This window comes from Triturus cristatus, chromosome 3_2 (genome assembly GCF_964204655.1).
Source record: "Triturus cristatus chromosome 3_2, aTriCri1.1, whole genome shotgun sequence".
NCBI lineage: Eukaryota > Metazoa > Chordata > Amphibia > Caudata > Salamandridae > Triturus > Triturus cristatus.
In genome coordinates this window covers 935,965,752-935,991,711 of record NC_140584.1, presented here as the reverse complement: position 1 = coordinate 935,991,711, position 25,960 = coordinate 935,965,752, and the positions used below count along the sequence as shown (strand labels likewise).

At 44.8% G+C, this 25,960-nt stretch overlaps 1 protein-coding gene across 5 annotated transcripts in view; it reads left to right on the top strand.

The window, feature by feature from the left end:
- TBX4 (T-box transcription factor 4) overlaps positions 1-25,043 on the top strand; it is a 722,013-nt gene extending 696,970 nt beyond the window's left edge. For all 5 annotated transcript variants that reach the window (XM_085649426.1, XM_085649425.1, XM_085649428.1 and 2 more), the window contains 2 exons: positions 20,506-20,750; positions 23,658-25,043. In XM_085649426.1, the coding sequence (XP_085505552.1) occupies positions 20,506-20,750; positions 23,658-24,283 (871 nt within the window). In that variant the 3' untranslated portion in view covers positions 24,284-25,043. The remainder of the gene's footprint in view (positions 1-20,505; positions 20,751-23,657) is intronic.
- Positions 25,044-25,960: the final 917 nt, after the last annotated feature.

Below are 25,960 nucleotides of genomic sequence, written 5' to 3'. Positions count from 1 at the left end.
TTTCCTGGGAGAAACAACGCTTGTATTTTGTGGGAAATGACTTCACTATATACCTCTACTTCACCCCAGCAGTGCAAAAGGCGCAAAGGAAATTTGTCCCAGTCAAGTTGAAGCTACGCAAGGCACAAATTGACTATGCCCTACTATACCCTGCACGTTTGCGCATCACGCATCAGGGCAAGCAACACTTCTTCACTACTGTGCAACAGGTGGAATATTTTCTTAAGCGTGTTAAGCGACAGTCTTCTCCACGAATGTCACAAGATGCTCTGTCCGGATCGACCTCGCCAGCATGGAAATGAACAGAGACTTTTGGGAGGCGGAAAGAAATGACAACATATTGTAATTAATGGGACCACCCATGGACTAAGCTGGGCTACACTCTCCCCCCCACTCTGGACTAAGTCTGGTCCAGCTACCAGCTGATGGGAGGAGGGAACCTTGTGTGCCCCCTACTGTACCCCCTAAAGGGCGTTCCCCTCGCAACTTGGGACTTTAAGAGTTTTATGCTTCGCTATGTTCTACAGGAGGTGGAGGGTGTCTAAATACCAGCATGTTGGGGTTGCTGTTGTGGGTGGAGGAGGGATGGGGACTGGGAAAGTTTGCTAACAATCTTTTCAGACACATGTTTATACGGAATGATTTGTTAAACCATGCACAGTGCACCTTAGGCAGTGGACGCTATATACACTCTAATGACACTCATTTAATGCTTCCCCTATGACTCAAGATACCGAAACTCTGAAGATACGCCTTTTAAAGTGGAACGTCGGGGGACTGGGGGAGCCTCGTAAACGCATGCAGATCCAGTCTTACCTAGATAGACACTGTATACACATCGCTATGCTCCAGGAAACCAACTTTAACCCTATGATCTCCCTGGCTTTTGCCAACAAATGGGCCATGTATAGAGTTTCTTTGTCCTACTCCTCATACTCTAGGGGCACTGCGAGCCCGATAAAAAATAATTCCCTGTTCATCCTGGAGGACATGTTCTCAGATAAAAACGGAAGGTACTGCATGATTTGGGGCAGGCTGGAGTCACACTCTGTGACACTGGTATGCTGCTATGGTCCGAATACAGATGACCCAGACTTCTTTACCACACTATGGGGGAAGATACTTGAAATAGGCTCTACACATGTGATATAGTGAGGAGATTTTAATACGGTATTAAGCCCCGTTAAAGACCGATATAATCCTCTCCCACACCACTACACTAAGTCCCATAGTATACTGTTAGATATGATGGCTGATAACGGCCTCATAGATGCCTGGAGGCACGTTTACCCAGAGGGCGCGGAAGGAACACATTACTCAATAATGCACTCTTCCTCGGCCAGATTGGATTTCTGGGTGGTCACTCGGGGTGTTGGCCCATGGATAGTTGACGCCACACATCTAGCCAGGACGTACTCTGACCACGGACTGGTTTGCTTGACATTATCCCCACCTACGGTACACTAGGCCCCCAGAAGTTGGAGGCTTAGTCCGGAAACGCTACTAGATGAGGCCTCTAAATCCGAATTAGAACAGGAAATCTCTGACAACTTTCACAGAAATATAGGCTGTGTCACACATATTGGCGTAGTTTGGGAGGCCTTTAAGGTCACTATACGTGGCTTTTGCATGGCCAAAAGCTTTGGTGTTTTGCTTGATATTCGGCGATATTTGCATCGCTTGGAGGAAGAGCTTAAGCATCTGGAAAGGGAAATGGGAAATTATGTTAACGGTGAAATTCAGGCAACCTTCAGAGATACGCTTTCGAATTACAAAGATACTGCAGACAGGGAGACACGTTTCAGAGGGAAATATTTTACAGCGCATAGATATGGTGAAGGGGAACGTCCAGGCAGGGCACTCGCAGAAGGGATCCGCAAACCTTGCTTCTCCAATTACATTGCGGAACTAACGGATGAAGATGGGGTGTGATATAGAGACAGTGGGGAATATTAGCCACCTTCACTTCATTTTACACACATCTATACAGTACACGCAGACAATATCCACTAGACCTCTCTGACTACCTACAAGATGTCGCTATCGGATGGTTGGGGATACCCAGAGAGAATTACTTTCGGCACCTTTTGAGACGGATGAAATATGCACGGCCATCATGCAAATGCAGTCTGGAAAAGCCCCAGGGTCAGACGGCCTTCCAATAGAATTTTACAAAACATACATACACCAACTGATACCTATTCTTAAAGAGGTATACGAAGAAGCACATGAAACAGGCATTCTCCTGTGCTCTATAAGGGAAGCGCTCATCACTTCCCTCCTAAAACCAAATAAACCTGCAAATGCGTGTGATTCCTATAGGCCGCTCTCTTTAATCAATAATGGCGCAAAAATACTTGCCAAGATACTTGCCAATCGGCTGAGCCTCCTGATGGAGAAACTAGTACTGCCGGATCAGGCTGGCTTCATCCCGGGAATGGCGACATCCCCCAGTCTCCGTACATTCTTCTCCATCATGCACAATGTTGACTCCACCCTTCCACGTGCAGCTGTTTTTTTAGATGCCACAAAGTCATTCGATTCATTTGAATGGGATCATTTATTCTACATATTGCAACATATGGACATCCCCAAAGGATTTCTAGGCTGGATACAATTACTGTATAGCTCTCCCGTAGCCAGGGTTCTGATCAATGGGCTGTTTCCTCACCCTTCTCCATCACACGGGGCACTAGGCAAGGCTGCCCACTCTCCCCGCTCCTGTTTGCTCATGCAATCGAACAACTTGCTGCCAAAGTGAGACTACACCACAAAGCTCCAAGCTGCCAGTTGCGTCCCATACTCATCTCCCTCTACGCCGATGATATCACTCTGTACATTAGAGCCCCTCAGCAGAATTTAAACCCCATACTGCGAGAATGTGTCCGTTTTGGTGAACTGTCGGGTATACATATTAATTGGAAGAAATCTCAAATGTCCCCCCTTACTACCGCATTCTATATCATTCGAACCTGACTTCCCAATAGAATGGTGTGATATGGAGGTGAAATACCTTGGATCGGGAGGAGCTAATGCGATTAAACTATGGCAGAACTCTAGAACAAATCGCTAGTAGTGTCACGAGATGGATCGCCCTTCCCCTTTCTATGGCAGGCCGAGCTCCCCTCATTAAAATGGTTATTCTCCCCAAACTTTTGTACTTATTCATGAATATTCCATTCAACCCCAGTAGATACTTTTTTTAAACTTTGCGCACAGAACTGATTAAACTGCTATGGGGCGGTAAACAACCTACATTTGGATGGGATGTTCTTATTAGGCCCTATTCTCGGGGGGATTTGATGTGCCAGATTTGGAACTTTATTATTTGTGTGTACAAGCCCATTATGCCCATTACTGGTTCCATCCACCTAAGTACATGCCGCAAGTGGCGGTGGAACAGTGGCTGGCTGCTCCTATACCTCTAGAGGGGGCCCTCCTAAGCATGCCCCATCTTCGTGAGTCCAACCCTACGGCAGTCACATGCACAGTAAAAGCATGGCAACGCATAGCCAAGCACATGCATGTTCCCATGTTATATTCCCCTAAACTTCAATTGGTTTATCATCCACAAATGCTGCTGTTACAGTTGAGTTTTTTTTAAACAAATCCAAACTAAATTTGACATAAATAAATGGGGTGACCTATACTTGAAAGGGAAATTCCACACCATGCAGCAGATGTTCACTACATCTACTCCCTCCCCTATGGATATTTTCTTATATGTTAGGCTACGCCAAGGCATTAGAGAATACACACCGTCACACCCACAAGAACCGAACATGCTCATTCCATTACATACGCTTGTGAGTACTGAGCAGGTCTCGCATGTTGTATCTACACTCTACCATAATATTTATACCAGGCAAAGCCCGCTACGCAGTGAGGTACAGGAGAAGTGGGGCACGGAACTGGGCCACGCAATTACTGAAAAACAATGGCTCTACTGTTGTAAACAAACAGAACAGGTCTCAGCTAGTTGCCGCCTACGTATTATACACTATAAATTTTTACATCGTATCTATCTTCTATCTCACTCCTGTTAAAATGTGTAGATACAAGCTGAGGAACAGCAACCGCTGTGACAGGTGCAGGGTGGATAAAGCAGACTTTTTGCATCTTGCTTGGAGTTGCCCCAGCATCCTAGAATATTGGAAACAGGTGTTTGCAGCATTACAACAAATGACATCTCTCCTGATCCAAGCCACACAATTGACTGCACTTCTAAACTACACAGAGACTGTAGAGGTGGGATTCGGGCGCTTCATTTCCCTAGGACTGCTACTGGCCAAACAAAAGGTGGCATGTCCGTGGGGTCGGGACAGGGCCCCTAAATTTAAGGAATGGCTCAAAGATATGCTATTCTGGCAAGATCAAACACTCACATATTCGGAACTGCTACCACTAGCCTTGAGGCCCAGAGACATATGGGACCCCCTCAAATTGTATCTCCTTGCACACCCGATTGATATTACCAATACGACATAGCCGCGCTGATACACATTATTGGGACATCGCCTGTACACTGACTAAGAGACAGAGGAAAAAAATATATATTGTTTGGGTATCCACGAATGGATTCTCTATACTGTTACAAATTACCTATGTGTTCGACTGGTGTATTATAGATCTCCTGGAACTTGATACTATGAATGGTATCTATAATGCTTTTCTCTCCACTGTTAAGGCCTACAATGTATAAGTGCTTACCTGCCTGTGCAATTCATATGTCATGATTGTTCTTTGGTTTTTAAACGAATGAAAACAGATTTGAAAAAACTCTTGTTAGAAAGACACTTGACAGCTTCATCCGTCTGAAAGGTGCTTTTTTTCTATCAATCAGACCATTTATAGAGCGCGCTACTCACCTGTGAGGGTCTCAAGGCGCTGAAGGGAGGGGGGGTGCTGCTACTGCTCGAACAGCCAGGTCTTGAGGTGTCTCCTGAAGGCGAGATGGTCCTGGGTCATTCGTAGGTGTGCGGGGAGGGAGTTCCATGTCTTGGCTGCCAGGTAGGAGAACGGTCTTCCTCCGGCGGTGGTTCTGCGAATCATTGGGATGGTGGCGAGGGCAAGGCTGGCTGAGCGGAATTGGCGGGTGGGGGTGTAGAATGAGATGTGGCTGTTGAGGTATTCGGGGCCTGTGTTGTGGAGCGCTTTGTGTGCGTGGGTGAGGAGCCTGAACGTGATCCTCTTGCTGATGGGGAGCCAGTGCAGGTTTCTCAGGTGGGCTTATATGTGGCTGTGGCGAGGGATGTCGAGGATGAGTCGTGCGGAGGTGTTCTGTATGCGTTGTAGTCGTTTCTGAAGTTTGGCAGTGGTTCCTACTTAAAGGGCGTTTCCGTAGTCCAGTCGGCTTGTGACGAGGGCCTGGGTGACTGTCCTTCTGGTTTCGGTGGAGATCCACTTGAAGATCTTTCGGAGCATGCACAAGGTGTTGAAGCAGGAGGACGAGACGGCGTTGACTTGCTTGGTCATCGTGAGGGTGGAGTCCAGGATGAATCCCAGTTTGCGTGCGTGGTCCGAGGGTGTCGGTGCGACGCCCAGCGCTGAGGGCCACCAGGAGTCGTCCCAGGCGGATGGGGATTGTCCGAGGATGAAGACCTCCGTCTTGTCAGAGTTCAGCTTCAGGCGCTGAGCTTCATCCATTCTGCGATGTCTTTCATTCCTTCCTGGAGGTTGGTTTTGGCGGTGGTTGGGTCTTTGGTGAGAGAGAGTATCAGCTGGGTGTCGTCGGCATAGGTGATGATGTTGATGTTATGTTTGCATGCGATGGCGGCGAGGGGGCTCATGTAGATATTGAAGAGGGTGGGGCTGAGCAAGGAGCCCTGGGGTACGCCGCAGATGATCTTGGTGGCCGCCGAGCGGAAGAGAGGGAGGCGGACTCTCTGGGTTCTGTCGGAGAGGAACAAGGTGATCCAGTCCAGGGCCTTTCCTTGGATCCCAGTGTTGAGAAGGCGGGTTATTAGGGTGCAATGGCATACAGTATCGAAGGCTGCCGAGAGGTCCAGGAGGATGAGAGCGGTTGTTTCTCCGTTGTCCATCAGGGTCCTGATGTAGTCGGTGGCTGCGATGAGGGCGGTCTCGGTGCTGTGGTTGGCCTGGAATCCGGACTGGGACGGGCCGAGCGAGTTGTTTGCCTCGAGGAATGCAGTCAGCTGTTTATTGACGGTCTTCTCAATGACTTTAGCCGGGAAGGGGAGAAGAGAGATAGGGCGGAAGTTTTTGAGGTCTTTGGGGTCCACTGTGGGTTTCTTCAAAAGGGCGTTGATTTCTGCGTGATTCCAGCTCTCACGGAAGGTGGCTGACGTGAAGGAGTTGTTTATGACGTTCCGGAGGTGGGGTGCGATGATGGTGTCGGCTTTGTTGAAGATATGATGGGGGCAGGGGTCCGAGGGGGAGCCGGAGTGGATGGTGTTCATGACGAGGGTGGTGTCTTCAGTGCTGATGGGGGTCCAGGCGTTGAGGGTGGTGGTGGGGGTCGTTGGGTCGGTGATTGGAGGCGGAGCTTGGGGTCCGAAGCTGTCGTGTATGTCTGCGATCTTGCGGTGGAAGTACGTGGCGATGGAGTTGCAGAGGTCTTGTGACGGTGTGATGTCGTTGTTGCTGGCGTTGGGGTTGGAGAGCTCTTTGACGATGTTGAAGAGTTCCTTGCTGTTGTGGGTGTTGCTGTCTAGCCGCTGTTTGAACGATGACCTTTTGGTGGTGCGGATCAGCTGGTGGTGTTTGCGAGTAGCGTTCTTGAGGGCTGTCATGTTTTCTGTTGTCCATTCGTGGCGCCAGGATTTTTCGAGGGTTCGGCAGGATCTCTTTGATTTTTTGAGGGCGTCTGTGAACCAAGGGGTTTTCCTGTTGCTGGTCTTGCCTGGGGGGTTCTTCAGTGGGGCGAGGTCGTCGGCGCAGTTGGTGATCCACTGTGCCAGGTTGTGGGCTGCGACGTTGGTGTCAGTGGTGTCGGCTGGCGGGTTCTGGCTCAGTGATGAGAGGAGCTGGTCTGTGGTGATTTTGCTCCAGCATCTGCGGGGGATTTGTTGCGTGCGGTGGTGGGAAGTATTCTTTTTGAAGGTGAAGTGGATGCATCTGTGGTCGGTCCAGTGTAGTCCGGTGGAGTGGCTGAAGGAGACGTGGTTGCTGGCGGAGAAAATGGGGTCAAGCGTGTGGCCAGCGAGGTGGGTGGGGGAGCTCACCAGTTGTTTGAGTCCGAGGTTGTCGTCGTTGTTTTTCTCTAGGTGGAAGTTTAGGTCCCCAAGGAGGATGTATTCTGGTGAGGCTAGGGCGTGCGGGCTGATGAAGTCGTGATGGTTTCGTTGAATTGTGTGCGTGGGCCTGGGGGTCTGTAGATGAGCGTTCCTCTTAGGGTGGTTTTAGGGTCGGTGTGAATCTGGAAGTGTAGGTGTTCGGCGGTGGAGAGTGTGTCTTCGGCGTTGGTCGTGACGCTGATGGTGTTCCTGTAGATGATGGCGACTCCTCCTCCGGTTTGGTTGACGCGGTCCTTCCGGGTGATCTTGTAGCCGTCCGGGATGGCTTTGGCGATGTCGGGGGCCAAGGAAGCGTTCATCCAGGTTTCCGTGAGGAAGGCGACGTCTGGTGCTGTTGTGTCGAGGAGGTCCTAAAGTTCGATGGCGTGCTTGTGGACGGAGCGGGTGTTGAGGAGGATGCATTGAGGTGGTTGTTGTTGTTGCTTGATCCGGCTGGCAGGGGGCAGGTTCGGAGGCAGGTGAATTTGCAGGTTTGACAGGTGAAGGGTCCGTGGGTGCACTTCGGGGTGGCACGGTGGCAGGCGTGTGGCCGTCTGGTGTTGAGTGCATTGAGGGCTGCGGAGTCGTATCTCAGTCGAGGTTTCTGGCTCCGGCGGGGGCCAGGGGTTCTGGCGCTGGGCGCGGTCCAGGCACGGACGGGCGCAGACGGGCACGCGGCCGCTGCGCGCGGCCTCCATATGAGAGGCAGAGGGAGGGAGGAGCAGCTGGGAGGCGGGAGCGGGGTGGCGTATGGGAGGCAAGGGGGCAGGGCCGCAGGGACGCAGCGGCGGGAAACGGAGGCAGGGGACACGAAGGAAGGTGGGCACAGAGAAAAAAACGGGCAACGGGGATAGCGGAACTAAAGGAACACAGGGGCAAAGAGCAACGACAGCAACAGCACCAACAGGGAAAGACAGGGGTCTTAAATCTTCTGAAAAAGGGATTCCTGTTTTTTTAAACAATCTAATTAATTATTAGTCTCGAATTTTGCATGCAATGCTTTTGTGGTCAATATAAAAAAACTGAGGAGGGGCAGTGGGAACATTTCCCAAATACACCCACACAAACGTGTGCAGACAAACAAGCAAACACACACTCAAACAGTGATCAGGATATCACGATGAAGTAAAGATGGCTGACGAGAGAGCAACGTTGTGATGAGCTCCATAGGCTGAGGATCACCATTGATTCAAATCCTATTCAGGCCCGGGATATCCAAAGCCTCTCACCAACTGAAATTAATCACAAAGAAAGCAGAAGTTCTACAGAAAGAAAAAACACCCCGGTCGCCAGACACACACTTCATTCGAGAACCAGACGGCTCTCCTAGGAATCGATTTGTCCCTGCACCAGGACCGACAAATGCAGAAAGAACCTGGACCTGTGCTCTCTCCAGAGACTAGAGCCGATATGCCCCTTACTCCTGTCAGCCCTACATGTGCCACAAACCACGTCCATGTAACCCAGGGAAGACAGAAACCTGTGGCCACCATCCATCTTATCTTTCTGTTTTGCCAGCAAAGAACGACGGAGTGACCCACCACAGGACATCCCCTCATGCAGAGATTTCACAGCCCGCAGCCCATGATGCTCGACCATTGCAGATGGGCATCCCCGATCTTCCGGCCACCACTGAACAGCATCACAGCAAATCCCTCCATGCCACACTGAAAGAAAGAGCCTGGCTACCGCAATCTACCCCTGGCTGACCCAGGAAGCTGGGCAAGTGAGAAGATCTGGGTCTTAGGCTCAAGGGAGGTTTAGAGCCAGGAGGCCTAGAACCAATCTCAAAAAGCAGGTAGGCTGGTTTTGGCCCTGCTCCACTGCTGCAGTTTGTGGCTTGGAAAGCTCAATGACCACATCGGCCTGTCTGCTTCCCATCTCTAGACTCCCCACCCAGCTCAGAAGCGAATCCTTCAGTTAATTAGACACAGAGGTGTTTTCTACACAGGTGGTGTCCATCTTACCTACTATAATCTCATAACCCTGGAACATGCACTATCCACCTTAGAAACAAGCATTGGCGTAGCCAATAGGTCTCGCTTTTGGGACCTTATAAGTATTTAGTTATGCAGCACAATATCCTTGGTGCAACAACATTAACTGTTGCATGGTTAAACACTTATAAGGCCCAAAGGCGAGACCTATTGGCTATGCCAATGCTTGTTTTTTTTCTTAAAAGGACAAGCAGTGCTATCAGGCTCCGGCTGCCACTTAGAGGTAGAGAGAGTGAGGTGTGTAGAAAGACAGAGAGAGAGGCGTGTAGAGAGGGGCGTGTATAGAGGGGTGTGTAGAGAGAGGTGTGTAGAGAGAGGTGTGTAGAGAGAGGTGTGTAGAGAGAGGTGGGTAGAGAGAGGTGTGTAGAGAGAGGTGTGTAGAGAGAGGGGTAGAGAGAGAGGGGTAGAGAGAGGTGTGTAGAGAGAGGGGTGTAGATAGGTAGAGAGGTGTAGAGAGGTAGAGAGGTGTAGAGAGAGATATAGAGGTAAAGAGAGGTAGACAGGTAGAGAGAGGTTGAGAGGTAGAGAGAGAGAGGTAGAGAGGTAGAGAGAGGTAGAGAGGTAGAGAGAGAGAGGTAGAGAGAGGTAGAGAGAGGTAGAGAGGTAGGAAGAGAGAGGTAGAGAGAGAGAGGTAAAGAGAGAGAGGTAGAGAGAGAGGTAGAGAGGGAGAGGTAGAGAGGGAGAGGTAGAGAGATAGAGAGAGGTAGACAGAGGTAGAGAGGTAGAGAGAGGTAGAGAGAAGTAGAGAGGTAGAGGTAGAGGTAGAGAGGTAGATCTATGTATGACCTTATGGTCAGAGGTCGAAATCCGGCACGTCTACTCTGTCTTTCATCCTTCCAAGGACAACAAAAGGAGTGGCACTGAGTTGGTTAAGAACTGTTATACTGCACCAAGAAGATGCTACAAGGTATGAAAGTGTGCTTTCATACACACGTTGCGCTTTATGTTTGGACGGTAATCCCTAAAATTCGTAGAGTATGTCTAGGTGGCAGGTGTTTTCGTTTTTTGGAAGCCAAACTCTAAAATTTGCTCCCTCTAAATCTCAGACTAGAACCCTCTGAAGTTCTATTCAGGTAAAATCTGAAAACTTGTTTTCTTCAGACAATCATTAGGGCACTAGTCAGCTTCTAGTTGGCTCTCTCACCAGGCTTTCAGTTGGAATCCAGCGCGGGGACACTCCGAATTGGAGTAACCAGGCGCTTTATAAATCTCTAACATAACATAACATGTTATTGATGGCAGCAATTTGGCTGCAGCATTCTTGGCTTATTAAAGTCAGTTTATCAGCCACTTGGAGTATAGTTCAAATGGGGCAGAACAAGTGTGATAGCGGCCTGGACTCTATGCGCCCGTGCGAGAAAGGGAAACTGTGCTTTAGGCTGACAGAAGCTAGTCCTAATAACCACTTTCATGTGGGTTTTCACAGAGAGCTAGAACTTGAAGAGCACCCGCATACACAGTCAGTCGTACGATCAGTTTAGGATGGGTAGCGCATTGTGGTGCCACACACCATGTACATAGAGAAGGATAATCGGGCTGCCAGCCACTGTTGGAAAGGACAGACATAAGCGTGGGCTTCAAATATATGGATAGCTTTGTTTTACGTCAATGTCTTGGAGCACCAAGGGTGATGAAAAATGGTTTTCTTTGGGAAGAATAAGTGAATATCTCACAGGAAGAGTTATGACTATGAGCATCCTTGAGAAGATGCAAGAGCACATGCTCTGGGGAAAAAAACATGTGTCACGATTGAGACACCTTATTCTAAGGTCAACTCCATCATGGGCCTAAGCAATGAAAACTCACACACCTTTCAACTGCTGAACTGGTGCACCAGCCCAAGATGCACCCAACCAATTCACTATGAAATCACAATAGCAGAGTATTTGGCAACTCTTTCTATTTCGTATACAGAATCATATTTTTAGTCAGTGAAAAAAATAAATTTCACAAATTGATCGTTTTAGTTAAGTACACAATCCTCTCATTCAATTGTACTAGTTAGGTACACAATTCCCTTGATACTCTCGAATTCCCATTTTAGACGAACATGAAACAGGCTATAGAAGAAATATATTCAGTGGTCGGGGTGACAAATCAAAATAGACAAAAAAATTATTGGATGCCGAAATAAGACAATATGGTCAGGATGTTCAGGGGGTTGCGCAGACTCATTAGACCACAATTGTATGAGACTTTGGAAGCTGCATCGGGGTGGGGGAGGGGGTACTAGAAGTTCACTGTGCACAAGTGTATGTATTTTTTGGTCTCCTTGTTGGGGATAAAGATACACATTTCATCATGCGGCATAAGATGTTTGTACTTGGCCCGACTGGGTGATACTGTTGGCAAAAACCCGATAAAATTTGTGTTTTAAAATAGACAAAAAACAGGCAGATGGTGGTTGTGTTATGTGTACAATGGTCACCAAATTTTGGGATCAAGCAAGCATAAAAAACGGTTGATGTATACCCAGCACCAGCCTAGTTCACAAGATGCAGCCCATTGGTGCGCGCCTCTCAATGGAGGAGTCTTGAGACAACTGAATGAAACAAACATCCAAACCATAAGCTCAAGTAGGGCACCCCAGGAAAACAATCAAGCAAATATGCCAACCAAAAACCTAAGGGGTGAGTAGTAAGAAAATATAATACAACAAATATTCCAGCCAGTCGGCTGCCCAAAGCTAACGGATGCCATGCCCTGAGGATTAAATGCATCGCTTCCTGCTCCCTAAACCAGGTTCGATGAGCAGTGCTTCTGTAAGTGTAACCAACATAGTGACGCCCTAGTCATCAGCACTAACTAGGGAGATACTAATGACTTTCGAGCTGTCCTTCATTTGTGCTGGCGGTTGCTGATCGTGGTCACCAGCACTTATTTTTGGGGGTCGCAATTTATTGTTTATCAGCTTACTTTCAACCAGAGCAAGAAAGGCAAAGGTAGAAAAGGGAGAAAAGAAGGAGGCGGCGAAAGAGTAAAATAGTGAAAAGGCCGAAAGCAGGGATGAAAAAGCACATGCAAGAGTGAGAATAACAGACAAGAAGTGTAGTGTGTTGTAAGAAAATAGCATGAGGTGCAATCAACGCTCGACAGCCTCAGTATTCTCTAACCTTAGCATGCAACGGCACCGACAGAAGGCTTGAAAGAAAAACTTTAGACCCTGCACTTATGTATTTATTGTTGCAAAGGAAGCACTACTTAAGTGGTCAATTTCAAGCTTTCATCCAGCTTAAGCTATAGCCGCATGTCTTCTCCGAGAGGGAAGGAAAAACGAAAGTACGAGTAATTATGGCACACTTACTTTCCAAATGTGAAAGATGAGGTTTAAAAAGTACCCACACATATCCAAGATTGTAATACCCGAAAACATTGGTACCCTTACGCAAAAACTCTAATAGCAAACACCAGATGTCAGCCACACTGTGGTCTGTGAGTTCAGACCCAGAGTTGCAACAGTCCGGGATGGCTCATTTAGCAGGTGAACATTCACCACACAATTAGAATGCACGAGGCAATCACAAGCATTAACATCCTCTTCCTTCTTTCAAGTGCCGGTAAGGAAAACCCGTCCGTAGTTTTTTTTTTTACGCACTTAAGTTTCAAAATAAAAACTAAGATTTTTACACTGAGGTTTAATTAGCCAATTATGAACCGCGAACTAACGCCAATCATAACAACGTAACTGAAAAAAATAAAAAATAAAAAACTTTAAAGTGATCTGAAAGCAATCTGTGGTGGGGGAGAAGCAGGAGTTGTGTGCGCGCGAAAGTGAAACTGATCGCGATCAGGCGCTGAAAGCTGGCGGCTGCGCGCGTGTCCGCAAGCTTGAGGCCAGCAAAAGCCTCTGGTTGCACTTTTAAAACCCACTCACTAAATGTCTCGAAGAGACCTAAAAAGGGCAATTGCCAAGCTCAGCATATGGCCTATCAACTAAAGAAAGAAGGCCAAATGCCCAGCTCCCCATTAAGAAAGCCAATCTATATTCAAGACCCATTAATATCCGCATTACCTAGAAATCAGGCAAACAGAAAGAAGACTACTATTGTGTCATCACTACAGGGCCCTTGGCTCCAAGATTTACATGATTTTAGCACATGGAAAGTGCTATCTTAGCTCCCCTCCATGTGCCTCAGTGCTCTGCGACTGTAAGTGTACAATAATTACCCCTGCTTGATTGGTCTATCACTGGGAAGGTTAGATATTAGGACTTCTACACAGGTTTCTGTGCTGGTCAGATTGACTCCAATAATCCTGGTCTCATACAAAAAATGCAGGACCTCACTGTTTAGCATACACAGGGCAAGGCTATGTGTCGGTATGCCCACTGCCAGAAAACAACAAGTAATGCTGGGCCCTGGCTCTTTCCATACACCTCCTAACCGTGGCATTGACACTACCTAATGCCCCATCGACTTCGAAATGCTTTCAGGATCACAATTTCCCCCAGATCTCTCTAAATAATTGAGGAAAAACATGAAACAAAACCTTTAGAAACTTCTCAGAAACTCCTTTTGCAGACCAGTACCACTGCATGCAAAAAGGTGCCCTCAAAACCAACTTCCTCCTCTTCATTCATGACACCGACCTATGGTCCATCTCCCTAAAAAAAAAACTTAGTTGCACCGCAATGTCAAGTACTCCCTTTGGACGAAAAGTGAAAAGTACTTCTCCATTCAGCCTCCCCCAAAACCTTGCATTATATCCATCACAAAAATGGGAAAATCATGTTCCAAGCAAACAACAAGATCATGGCCTTGCTTGACAATATCATTCCCACTCTCAGACCCATCACTTCTGTCTTGTATCCTACCCCATCTCGACTTTCCAAACATATTCTACCCCTCCACTTCGACCACCCAACAATCGACACCTCACATTCCTGACTCTGAAAAACCACAAGCTCAGTCTGAAGCATATCACTAAAGAATATTACAAGCCTCAACCTTGCTCTGTATATCAGTTCACCTCCTTGCAAGGAACTCCCTTCTTCTATATTGCATCTTATGGTGAAAATAGACCTCCTGACTTAGGCCTTTTCTCGGGTCAGTAGCACGCTTATATGTCTCACCTCGTACTCATAACACCCAGCACAGAACAATAGGTCATTTCCAATCAGAAGCCGCAGGAACAACCGCTCTCCCAGACCCAAACAGACAAACTCTACAGTCAAAGATAATGACCTGAGCAAACGTGTAGAAAGTTAAGAAAGCACCAAATCCTCTGACACTCAGGCCACCGGCAAAAAACAAAACGGTCTACCTGTCCCCACCATCATTTCCCATGATTCATACCAGACATTCACCCAAAATTACAACCTATGCCCCCAATATTGTACTAATTTCCACTGTACCTCTCAGACAACCAGTGCATAAACACTCCAGTTCTTCCCTCATTTACATGATGTACAACTGCTGCTTGGCAGTCAAGCACTGCCTCGAGATCTCAGACACGAACACTAAATACTACATCAACATCATGGTCCTCACTGAAACTTGGCTCAACGATACTACAAACAGTGTGCTTCCCCTCCTCATGTCTCCCATTTATTCCATTTTGATATGCAACTGGGAAGGCAGACAAGGTGGGGCTAGCAGTCATTCACCGAAACTCACTAAGCTCCAAGCAACACAATAATACCCGCTTCCAATCCTTCGAATGTTTATCGCTTGAGTCTCCTCACATGCTGTCACTAATAACTTTATGAAAAACGTTATCTAAAACCAACCCAGACAAACCAACTCCTTCATTGAAGAGCGCATTGAATTCTTTACTGCCAAATTAATCAGCTCAGACAATATTCTTTTTCTAAGTGATGCCAAACTTCACTGCTGCTCCGAAAGAAATAATCCTCTTGACAACTTTGCTGCATTTCTCAATGACCTCAACCAACACTGCCAGAAGCCCACACACTGCAAGGGCTCCACTCTGGACATTATGATTTTCAGAATGCCACACCTAGTGACCAGTGAACCCATCTCTGTAGATTGGTCTGACCACCTACAGATCCTTTTCAGTGTCTTTAACAAATACGGGAACCCTTGACAGCCAAAGAAAAAACAAAGAAAATATTTAGTTCAGTGACATCTGTAACAAAATGGAAAGAAAATAAAAAATATGGATTTCAGAACATAAAAGTAACATCCGAAGAAAAGTGAATAAATCAACGTTGGCAACACATTGGTCTGATCAAAGACGCAGCGTATCACAGTTACATTTTCAAATCCTGGAGATAAATGAAATGAAATGAAAAGTACACTTGTATAGAGCATGGCTACCCGGAGGCCTCCCAGCGCTGAGCATGACTAGCAATCAGAGACGGAGAGACTTAGGGAAACAGAAGTGTTTTCAGTTGATTTCGGAAAACAAGGTGGCTGGGTTCCCTGCGAAGATGTAGCGGCAGCGCGTTCCAGACTTTGGCTGCGTTGAGGGAAAAAAGTCGCCCACTGCTTTTGGCCCTCTTAATTCTTGGGACTTCAATTAAGTGAAGTTCGTCCGAGCGGTGTTTCCTACTCGCTTTGTAGGGGCGGATCATAGTCGAGATTAATAGTGGCCCGTTCCCCTGCAGGGACTTGTGGACGACGCAGAGGGCTTTAAAGCTGACTCTTTCTTTCACTGGAAGCCAGATAGTGGTAAAAGACCGGGCATGGACACCACCAGATAATTATTACAAATAGAAATATTTTGGATGAAAAAACTGGACACCATACAACTTAAGGGCCTCTATAACTGAATAGAAATGTTTTGTTTTTTTAGAATTTTTTAATTAGTTGTTTGCAAGAAAATGGAATATGGGCTTGTGTCATTGCATTTATTTGATATGAGCTCTTTTTTAAAAATGATTTTTATTTTTGTAGAGCAGAGCAAAGGACATAACAACATTATAATAAAAATTGATCGTCAGGAATAAGAAACAAATCCACACTTTAAACTGATACACATTCTTGATCATTTGTCATCTGAAACCCGTAAAACCTGGAAGAACATGCCCAAATTAATCGGCATGCCACATGAGTCTAGCAAAGCCATGTATACATTAAGAACTACTTAATAGTCTGGCTTTTAAACACTACAATGAGTTTTCCCCATATTTATTAAAATGCTTTGAATACTGATTTAATTTAATTTAATTTAATTGTGGGTTTATATAGCGCTAGAATCGACTCCCGAAGGAGTATCTCCGCGCTTCGACCGCTGGGGAACCCGTCCTGGCTCACCCTGAGAGATGGTCCCTAATGGGTATCTCTAAGGTGCGACCAAGCATCCCCGGCGGTCTGGGGGGGCCATTGTGAAGATGAGGCAAGCTAATGCCCAGAGTTGCCGAGTGTGGTCCCTGACTGGAGTAGGCACCGAGGCGAGAATTATCGAGCCCGCTGACCCTGGTCCACGACCCTGCCGCGTCGGGAATCGAACCCTGGTCCCAGGCTGTCCTCTGCTTACGGGTCTGCCGCCTCTAACCAGTGAGCCACACCTCTCCACCTCTTAATACACATAATTACCTGATTGCCTCTTAATACACATAATTACGAACACTATTTACATTAAAGTGCATTGAATTGAGGAGCTCTAACCCTCATATTGTTTTGTTTTTTAAACCGGTTGGGGCAACAACAAACATTTCTAGCAGTTTGGAATTTGTTTGATAATTGGGATATATTGACAAAAATGTAGCACTTTAGCACATCGCACTTTGGATCCTTATAGATGAAAGTCCGGAATTTGTTTTTGTCAAGGGGGATATATTGACAAAAATCTAGCACCTTAGCACTTTGCACTTTAGGCCCTTATAGCCAAGGGGAAGTACGATTGCACTGTAAAGATGCCATTTTTGCACAGTTAGAAGGTTTTAAGCATCTATTAATGGATTTCTGTCTTCATTGTTTATTTAATGGTGATTTCGAGAAGAAGTGTTGTCGTCATTTCTGTAGTAATCTTGAAGATGTAATACCAGTACAACGGATGGTATCTATCCACAATCCACTTTAGGGCCCTATAACAATGGGAGGGTGCAGTTGTTCCTTGATGTTGTTTTTTATATACGAGCTACGACTGGCTGGAGGCTTTTATCATATCTGGGGGAAAAAAACATAAAAAACAACAACATGAGGGTTAGAGCTCCTCAATTCGAAATGATATGAGTTCTTATCAGAATGCAATATTAATGATCTGAATATATGAAAAAGAAGAGTTTGTCTGGGTATATTAATTTAAATGTAGGAATTCTACTGAGATGACTGACATACAACAGTCAGGATGCCGAACTCACCACACTTATATAATGTTGTGCCATTTGTCAGTTTATAAAGATGACATATACATAAGTGTAGTCACTACATATATCCACATTTAATTCTGTATATTGCACACATAGAGGGTGTATTAACCATTCTAAAATGGCAACCGCTGAAACACCAGATTGGAGTACGTTACAAGTCACTAACCACTTCAAAATGGTACATAGTGGGAGCACTTCATCATGTGGTCCGAGCTGGGTATTAGGGCTAATATGAGCGTCTAGACGCTATTGCCGAAGATGTCTGCACTCCACGGGTTGCACGCTGCCGATTTCCGCACTATAAATGAGCAGATTGCAATTCTTTAGTTTTGAGCAGTAAATATTGTAATTACCATTTGTAATATTGAAAAATGAACAGGTGTATTTTGAGTACACATGCACTCTTTGGTTTAACTAAATATTCACATGTGGTGCGGTTCATAGTAATGAGAGATGCAAAGGGGAATTTATTTTTTAACTGAGACACACGGACAAACAACTAATAAAAAACGCAGTGATTTGGTTAATTTATTTTCATACGGATGTAGTTTTAAAACCACCACTGAGGTTTAACTGCATTTATTCACGGGTATTGCCGAAGTTATGTTGATGAATCTAGGCATTAGAACAGTATTTAAGGCATATATATATTTTTGTTTGATCTGTAAAATGACTGGGGATTATGTTAAAAATTCTCCTGAAGAAGGATATGATTGATCCGAAATGCATTGGGGTTTACAAATTGAAGTTTGCATAGAAAAGTAAACAGAGTGTGGTATCGTGAAGGGTATCCATTTCGAAAAATATTGAAAAATGAAAAAGTTTAATTTTATAAGAATTAATTCTCCTGAAGGAGGATATGCTTGATCCGAAATGCATTGGGGTTTACAAATTGAAGTTTGCATAGAAAAGTAAACAGAGTGTGGTATCGTGGAGGGTATCCATGTCGAAAAATATTGAAAAATGAAAAAGTTAAATTTTATAAGAATTGAACAAAGTGTTTTAGCAATCCGTTATGATGAAACTAAAACACTTTGCAGCCTTGGCTGCTAAAAGAAGTGGCCTAAAGCAGTCCCCTTGACTAAAAGACAAGAGGCTATTGGTGCCCAATGGATGATCCACCCATACGGGTGCCATAAGGTTACCACAGTATGAAAATGACCCAGAAGCTAAGGGTTCAAGAACCTGCTACAAAGATCTATGTATATCTAGTGGCTCCCAGGGAAAATATAGCTCAGGTAGGTAATGCACTTACTGCAGAGTCCTATGTGTAATCAGTTGCAAGTGACAGCTGCCATCTACACAATGAGCCACTTGTTGGCTAAAGATATTACGCACTACCCTTGTACACAGAGTGGCCTGTGGCCTATTTTTATTTTCTTTGACTAATCATGGGTGTTTTGCGAAGATAAAGATGACCGAGGTCCACAGGAACAGTGGGAAACCTGAACAAAATTGCTGAAAACCGCGCCTCTGAATTTGGAACTATAAATACGGTCACTCGAAATCTGGGCACGTGGCAACCCTAACTTGGCAGAGACTAAGGAGAGGCATACTCATTCCTTCTTTCCACAACTCCTGCCTCAAGTCTTTCTCAAGTCAGTTCCAGCTGGGGCCGCCCACAAAGGTGTAAGCAGGATGGCAAAAACTGACATGAATGACATCAGCTGCTATGAAAGAAGGGAAGGAAAATCTTCCAAGAGCCACAGAACTTTGAAATCCCCTGTGTCTCCCTAGAGAATGATTTTAAGACGGACATTAAGCCTCATATAACAAAATATTCTAATATCATTATAGTGCACGGCAGAAGGTTGCACTAGCCATTTATGTACAGCAGAAATCCTGGCCAATAATACAGAAGCAGGCTTTTAAAAGCCAATATAGCCCAGTGCATTCGGCTAAAAGGCTACTTTGTATTAATCTGCGACCCCCTCTCCCCGTCCACCTACACGGCAGACTCCCAAGGTAGCAGTGAGTCTTATATGATATATGATACATTGCATAAATTTGTCTTCATTTTATGTTTCATCCCATGCAGTGCATGTGTAAGGTCCCAACACTAACCTGTGACACTACGTTGAAAATGTACTTTTATCTAAGTAAATTCGTAAGTAAATAATTTTATTATGTAAGATTAATTAAAACCATTGCATACACATAACAATAAAAATTTCATATACATAATTCAATGGATAAAACAGTGCTAATAGCCATCATTATGCATTGTGTTAAAGTTCACATTTGGGCATTATGCTCTTCAATAAGTCTAAAGTGCGTGTGCGTCAAGGAAGGATGAGCTAGCGGGCGCTTTGCCAAGTTAAGCAGCCATCATTATACATCCTATTAAAATTCACTTTTTAGCACTTACAACCTTTTATCTAGGTAATCCCATTGTAAAATCATAGATGTCCAAGAGGTTTTTTATTATTTTCATGTTCAATCAACAGAAATAAAGTAGAACATCCCCCCAAAATATTGACCACTCATACACCGGTTACAAAACAGGCACTCAACAGCACTTCTCTAATGAACACTATATCCCTCATAGGCAGCTGCCGGCCACCAGCACATTCAGTAGATCATATACTCGAGACTGTGTACCTCCGTCGGACCATTATGTGTGTTTATGGTGTACATGGTCAGGATTACTGAAACAGATTGTATGATCTGTTTAAACATTTAGATGCAGTTCAAAATGGAGTCTTTTGCACCATCGAGAGAGACTGGGACAGGTTTAAAAAAAAAGATAGAATTAGCCAACCCTCTCTTGAAAAGCCTCCACCGACTCCCAGACTAAAACAGTATCAAATTAAAATAGCTTTCCCTGATTGACAAGAACCCCTCCATTAGTTCAAGCTCTTATGACATGGTTTTAGAAACTCTTTACCCAAGTGCTGAACCCTATGTTATCAGGTCTCTTCGCTCCTCAGAACATGCTCTTTGTCCTCAACTCAATGAGTTCACAATTTCTAACCAGGCTGTGTTTCCTGCATTTCAGCAAGGAGTATCCAGTGATTTCTAAAAGCATCATGAGGCAGCGGCTGGTGTCCAGCCATCATGCGCAGCTATCGGGCAAAGCTGACCTGAACTCACTGCATGGAAACCACCAGGGCCTGCAGCATTACCAGTACGAGAATGGAGCCCATATGCAGTTTGCTGCCTCAGATGCCCAGGACCTGCCACTCAACAGCTTTGCTGCCCAGCGAGATTCAGGACTATTTTACCATTGCCTGAAAAGAAGGGGTAAGCAATCTAGGCACTTACTACAGTACTGTACAATATGTTTTTTCTGTAACCCATATGTAAAAGATCCCCAAAAACTTTTTATGTTAAACCACCCTTCTTTTTTAAAAATGTAACTCGCCTTTATCTCAAGTTCCAAAATGTCCCACAGCTATGACTACCTGTGGCTAGTCCATATTTTTGGGGAAGTAAAGATAAGAATTTACAACACGGAAAGATCTTTAAAGACCATGAACATCTGCCTATGCTTTTCCAATTTGTTGTTGGGGCCACCAAACCCAATGCCTTATTTAGAAGTTGGCAGAGGTAGGACATCTGCTAAAAAATGATGGTTTAATTGCTGACCAACAGCCACTTAGGGATTTGTTTCATTTAACCGAAACATTTGCTGAGTAGGACCGAAAGTCTTCAGTGCATCTGCCGAGCCAGCGAATGCACTGAAGGCATAGCGATTATCGCCCAGCAGGTGCAAGTGACAAATACAGCACAAGGAAAAGATGAGTAGGAAGGGTTGCATAAAGATCTATGATGGAGGACCAACACACAGCTAACCTTTTCTTCCCCTGCAGTGGATTATACTAAGATTAACATACTTCAGTTGTAGTTACCAAACAGAATTTGAAGCATGAAGCGGATGGGAGGAATGAGGATCACCTTAATGAAAGACGTTGTGCAGCACCGCCTGTGCTACTGTGGTCTCTCATTTGTGATGCATGTCCAGGCAGTAGTGTCAGCTAAAGGTATTGAAAGATTTCAATGGCATCGTCTTGGAATCATCAGTTAGTGAAACACTGAAGATTTGTGTGACAAGAGTGGAATCTTTGTGACAAATTCCAAAGAATGCTCAAAGAGAATAGTGCCTAGCATCCTTTGATAGGACGTAGCGTCCTACTAAAAACCCAAACGATTCACAATCCTGCTTCACTACAACATGGCAGAGAGAGGGGAACGTCCCAAGGAATCATGTGCTTCTGTCATGTGAATTGCCGTGATTTGGTTAGAGATACAACTCATTGGCTTGTGGTAGTACTAGGTGCCTGTGATCTTGGCTAACCTCTTTGGTATCTTGTTGCTAACCATTGTTTTAGGAAAGTTACCAATACTGCCTCAAGCCCCGGTTTATATGCAACTGCCTTTTCCTTGAGGTCTGGTATTGGTATCTTCCTTTGTAGTGAAGGGAAAGCTTATGACATGCTTATATTGTCATGGTGACTTGCAATGAATGTTCCTATTACCACGGTGGCTTGCAATGCCTCATTGATATGCTTGCCAAACAAAGATTGCCATCATGTTGATTTTAGATTAGACCACTGGATGAACAGAGGCACTGTGCCACTAGCTGCTCTTGCCAATGGCTGCATTAGCCAACTGTTAAAAATTAGTATTACCCCCCTTTTCAGACAGAATCACCTGTGCCTTGGATCTACATTGAAAAGTGAATATAATACCAGAGTCCCCTTTGGCTTAGTTTAGAATACATGCCAGGGCTCTCCATCTCTTCCCTGAATATGCTATTGACTGTGTAAGTGGCCGAATTTTTCATTTGCAAGAGCTGCCTTACTAATTACAGTCCTAAACGGGAATAGCCTTGATTGCCCTTTGCCGATTTATTTTCAAGGCGAATTAAATTTACCAAAGAGTCTCTCTATTAGGCTGTTAAATTTACCTGTGTCATATGGTGGAAAACCACCCAGCTCTTCCCCTTAGGGTTGAGCTGTGACTGAGATGAAATGAAAGGGCTTTTCCCTCATTTGTTGCTGTTGTTCTTCCTTATCTTCTTTCTCCTGTCACCCCTTCCCCTTTTCCTTATGTTGGTTTACACGTGGTACATCTGTAAGGGAGAAGCCCTAGGTTGTTGCTGGAATGTATGACAAATCCCCGCAGATACTGAGGTTAAAATTTCATACGTGATAGCTAACTGCCGCAGAGCGCTTTTGCACAGCCTGCATCATTGTTCTTAACAAATCAAGGGCATGCAGAGGCACCTACACCAAAGATGGAGTTTGCATATTTTCTGGGGCATTGTCATAATATGGCCTATAGTAAGAAGGATGTAGGTAATAAAATGTCTCCTCCTCTTGTTCATTGTAGACGCTCCTTATCTTCCAGTACAAAGTAGTTGACCTCCTCTTCAGCATCATTCAAGTTGTCTTCCTATTCTTCTTCCTAAATCTGTTGTTCTCAGAAGAAGCCTCTTACAAAATGTGGGCCTGGATTTGTGATGTATCCTTAATTGGTGAAATACATGGTCCAGCTGGAAGCAATTGTAGCTCATATGGAGTGGTGGAGGGGGTTGTTGGGTCTGAGGGGCCTGGAACGACATGGTTGGTGAATACCTCTGTATTGGTGGTGTATCAGTCATCAACATGTTTGCAGCTGACAAGTGCAGGGTCATTTACCACGGGTTTTATCATTCATAAGGTTGGTGCCAACTTGGATGTCCATTAGAATGTAGTTGACAAGCTCATTGTCATTGTTAAGGGTTTTGTGGTAGAGGATGCTGTTGTCTATAGGGCATCCCTGGTTGAGAAATTTGCTAATACATTTCTTCCAGATAAAATACAATCTGCATCAGCAGTGCCAATATGAACTTAGCAACAAAATATTGATAATTAAAATACTTGGCTTGACTTTTTCTACTGAATACCTATAAGAAATTCTTTGATTATTTTTTCATGTTGGTGTTTGAAAAGTTAGTTAATTATGCAAACAAAAATATATTGTGTTTGAATAGCACTCATAAAGAATTATATTGACAAATTAGTATTGCGTATGAATTTAGATTCCTCAAGTGACACCAGCATTGTAACAACTGACAATAGATCAGTATTCTTTCAAGTATGTAATACAAGTATATGAAAAAAATATTGCATTTACCAAACCTGAAGATGTGCTATTTGATTACAGAGAGTGCACGACACCTGGATCTCTCCTGCAAGCGGTCCTATCTGGAGGCTACATCCTCGGTGGGTGATGATCACTACTTCCGATCTCCACCTCCGTATGAGCAGCAGATGCTGAGCCCATCCTACCGCAGCGAGGTGGCTCAAAGGGAAGCCTGCATGTTCTCCAGCTCAGGACCAGACATCGCAGGCGTCTCCACCGTGGAAGACTTGCCGCCTCCTCCACCACCTCCTTTGAGCTGTAACATGTGGACCTCTGTGGCGCCTTACACCAGCTATAGCGTTCAGACAATGGAAGCCGTGCCCTACCAGCATTTCCCCACCCACTTCACTGCTGCCACCATGATGCCGCGTCTCCCCACCATCACAGGCCAGAGCTCGCAGCCCCCAGGTGATTCCCCCTACAGCGTCTACAACCAGCTCCCCCACTCTCAAGGTCGAGAAAGGGTTCCTCCATCCTCCTTCACTAGGGAAAGAGTTCACCCATCCCTGTGCGAGAGAAAAGCACCTTCCCCCCACTTAAACACCACCAATGAATTCCTTTATGCACAGAGCTTTTCCCTGTCCAGAGAATCCTCTTTGCAGTATCATTCCGGAATGGGAACTGTAGAAAACTGGCCGGACGGATGACTGTCCCCTCCATGAACATACGGCCATTTATCACCTTTAAGTTCGCTACTTTTACTGTGCCTTTTGCCTGTGGGTAGCCTGTGAGCCAGTGAAATTTGCATAAAGTGCCTGGGAGAACCTATTGTTTATTAACAAAATATTTCGCCCCACAGTTTTTGGGGGAGGTCGACAATCCACATTCTAACTGTAAATCCCCAGATCATATTTATACAACGATCTGTGTCTAGTTTTAGTCCGATTTTTGGAAATTTGATTATGTGATATTCAGAACCATGTCTCCATGTTCAGGTGTTTTTTTGTGTGAGATTGTTGCCTACATGCTTATGGCAGTCGACTGTACAACACAGGACAGAAACAGACCGAGTTCTGCAACTGCAGCTTTCCCATGTCCTGGTTTGGTGAAAGGGACATGGCATTCAGATCCAAACTTAGGCAACATCAATATTTCTACAACGTAGTATGGAGTACGTGTCAACACTTACACAAGTGATGGGATATTTGCTATTCTCTTCAAGATGAGCAAGACTTTTGCTTCTCTGCAAGACCATCAACATGTCCCAGATGCATTAAGGGATTGCAATTAATGGACGCATAGATGTGAACCTCCTAAAGCAATATGTAACAAGAACAATGAGTTCATTGAAACTAATTCTGCAAAGAATTCAGTCTTGCCAAATTGAACATATTGAAAACGTTTTTTTTAAGTCCACTGAAGAATAGGCTCGTCCAGCCTGATACAGTTAACATAAAATCAGCATTCGATATGGGTGTCCGGTGTGAATTTCTTTGTTTGCCAAACATGAGGAATCACTACAATTTTTGCATGCTGAATAACTATTTATATATAAATCTATATATAAATATATATATATAAATATATATCACGAATGCAGGCCACGTGTCAAACTCAGCTTTGCTTTTACAAATGAATTACTTATTAACAATAAATGTTACATGGGTTTTCAAAGTTTTCTATTGGTTTTTCGCACACCTCTTGATATAAAAATTAAAACTTGTTTAGTAGAAAAAAATATACGTGCTGTATATGTGGGTGAATGTGTCTACATGTATGCTTCCTCTGGAAGAAGCTAGCTAAAACAGTATGGGCATCTGTGAAAAGCAAAAAGGATTCAAATTCTAATGTGGAAAGTAAGAGAATGGCAACACCTATGAGCAGGGCTGCCCATCATGATCACAGGTTTCCCCAAGAGGCAACATGTTACTGAAATCTATTTGTCCTGTAAAGTAATCAGATTACTATTTTTTATTCAAAGTGCTTGGCAAAATGAATACTTTTTAAACAGTGCTAAATTGAAACATATTTCCTTTTCACTAGAAATACATGTCTATAGTATGGTATTTTGAGAGTAATTGTTTCATTTTTTTAAGTTTTAATTCCAGTACTCTGCTGGAATGCAGATCACACTGTCAGTGCCCTATTGGCATGGAGGTATTTAATTAAAATAGGAACCTGTGATATACAAGTCACATACAGAGCTGGTGCAGTCTCGAACGGCCGGAATCGCCGCAATATCTCCCCTCCATGTTTGCCCCAAAGCACAGGACCACTCCCCTGCAGGTGACGATATTCACTTATTTTAGCTGGAGGTCTGGCATTTCACTTTGAAGATAAGTGTCCCAGCCTAACGCGTTTCGGACCCTTCCGATCCTTGATCA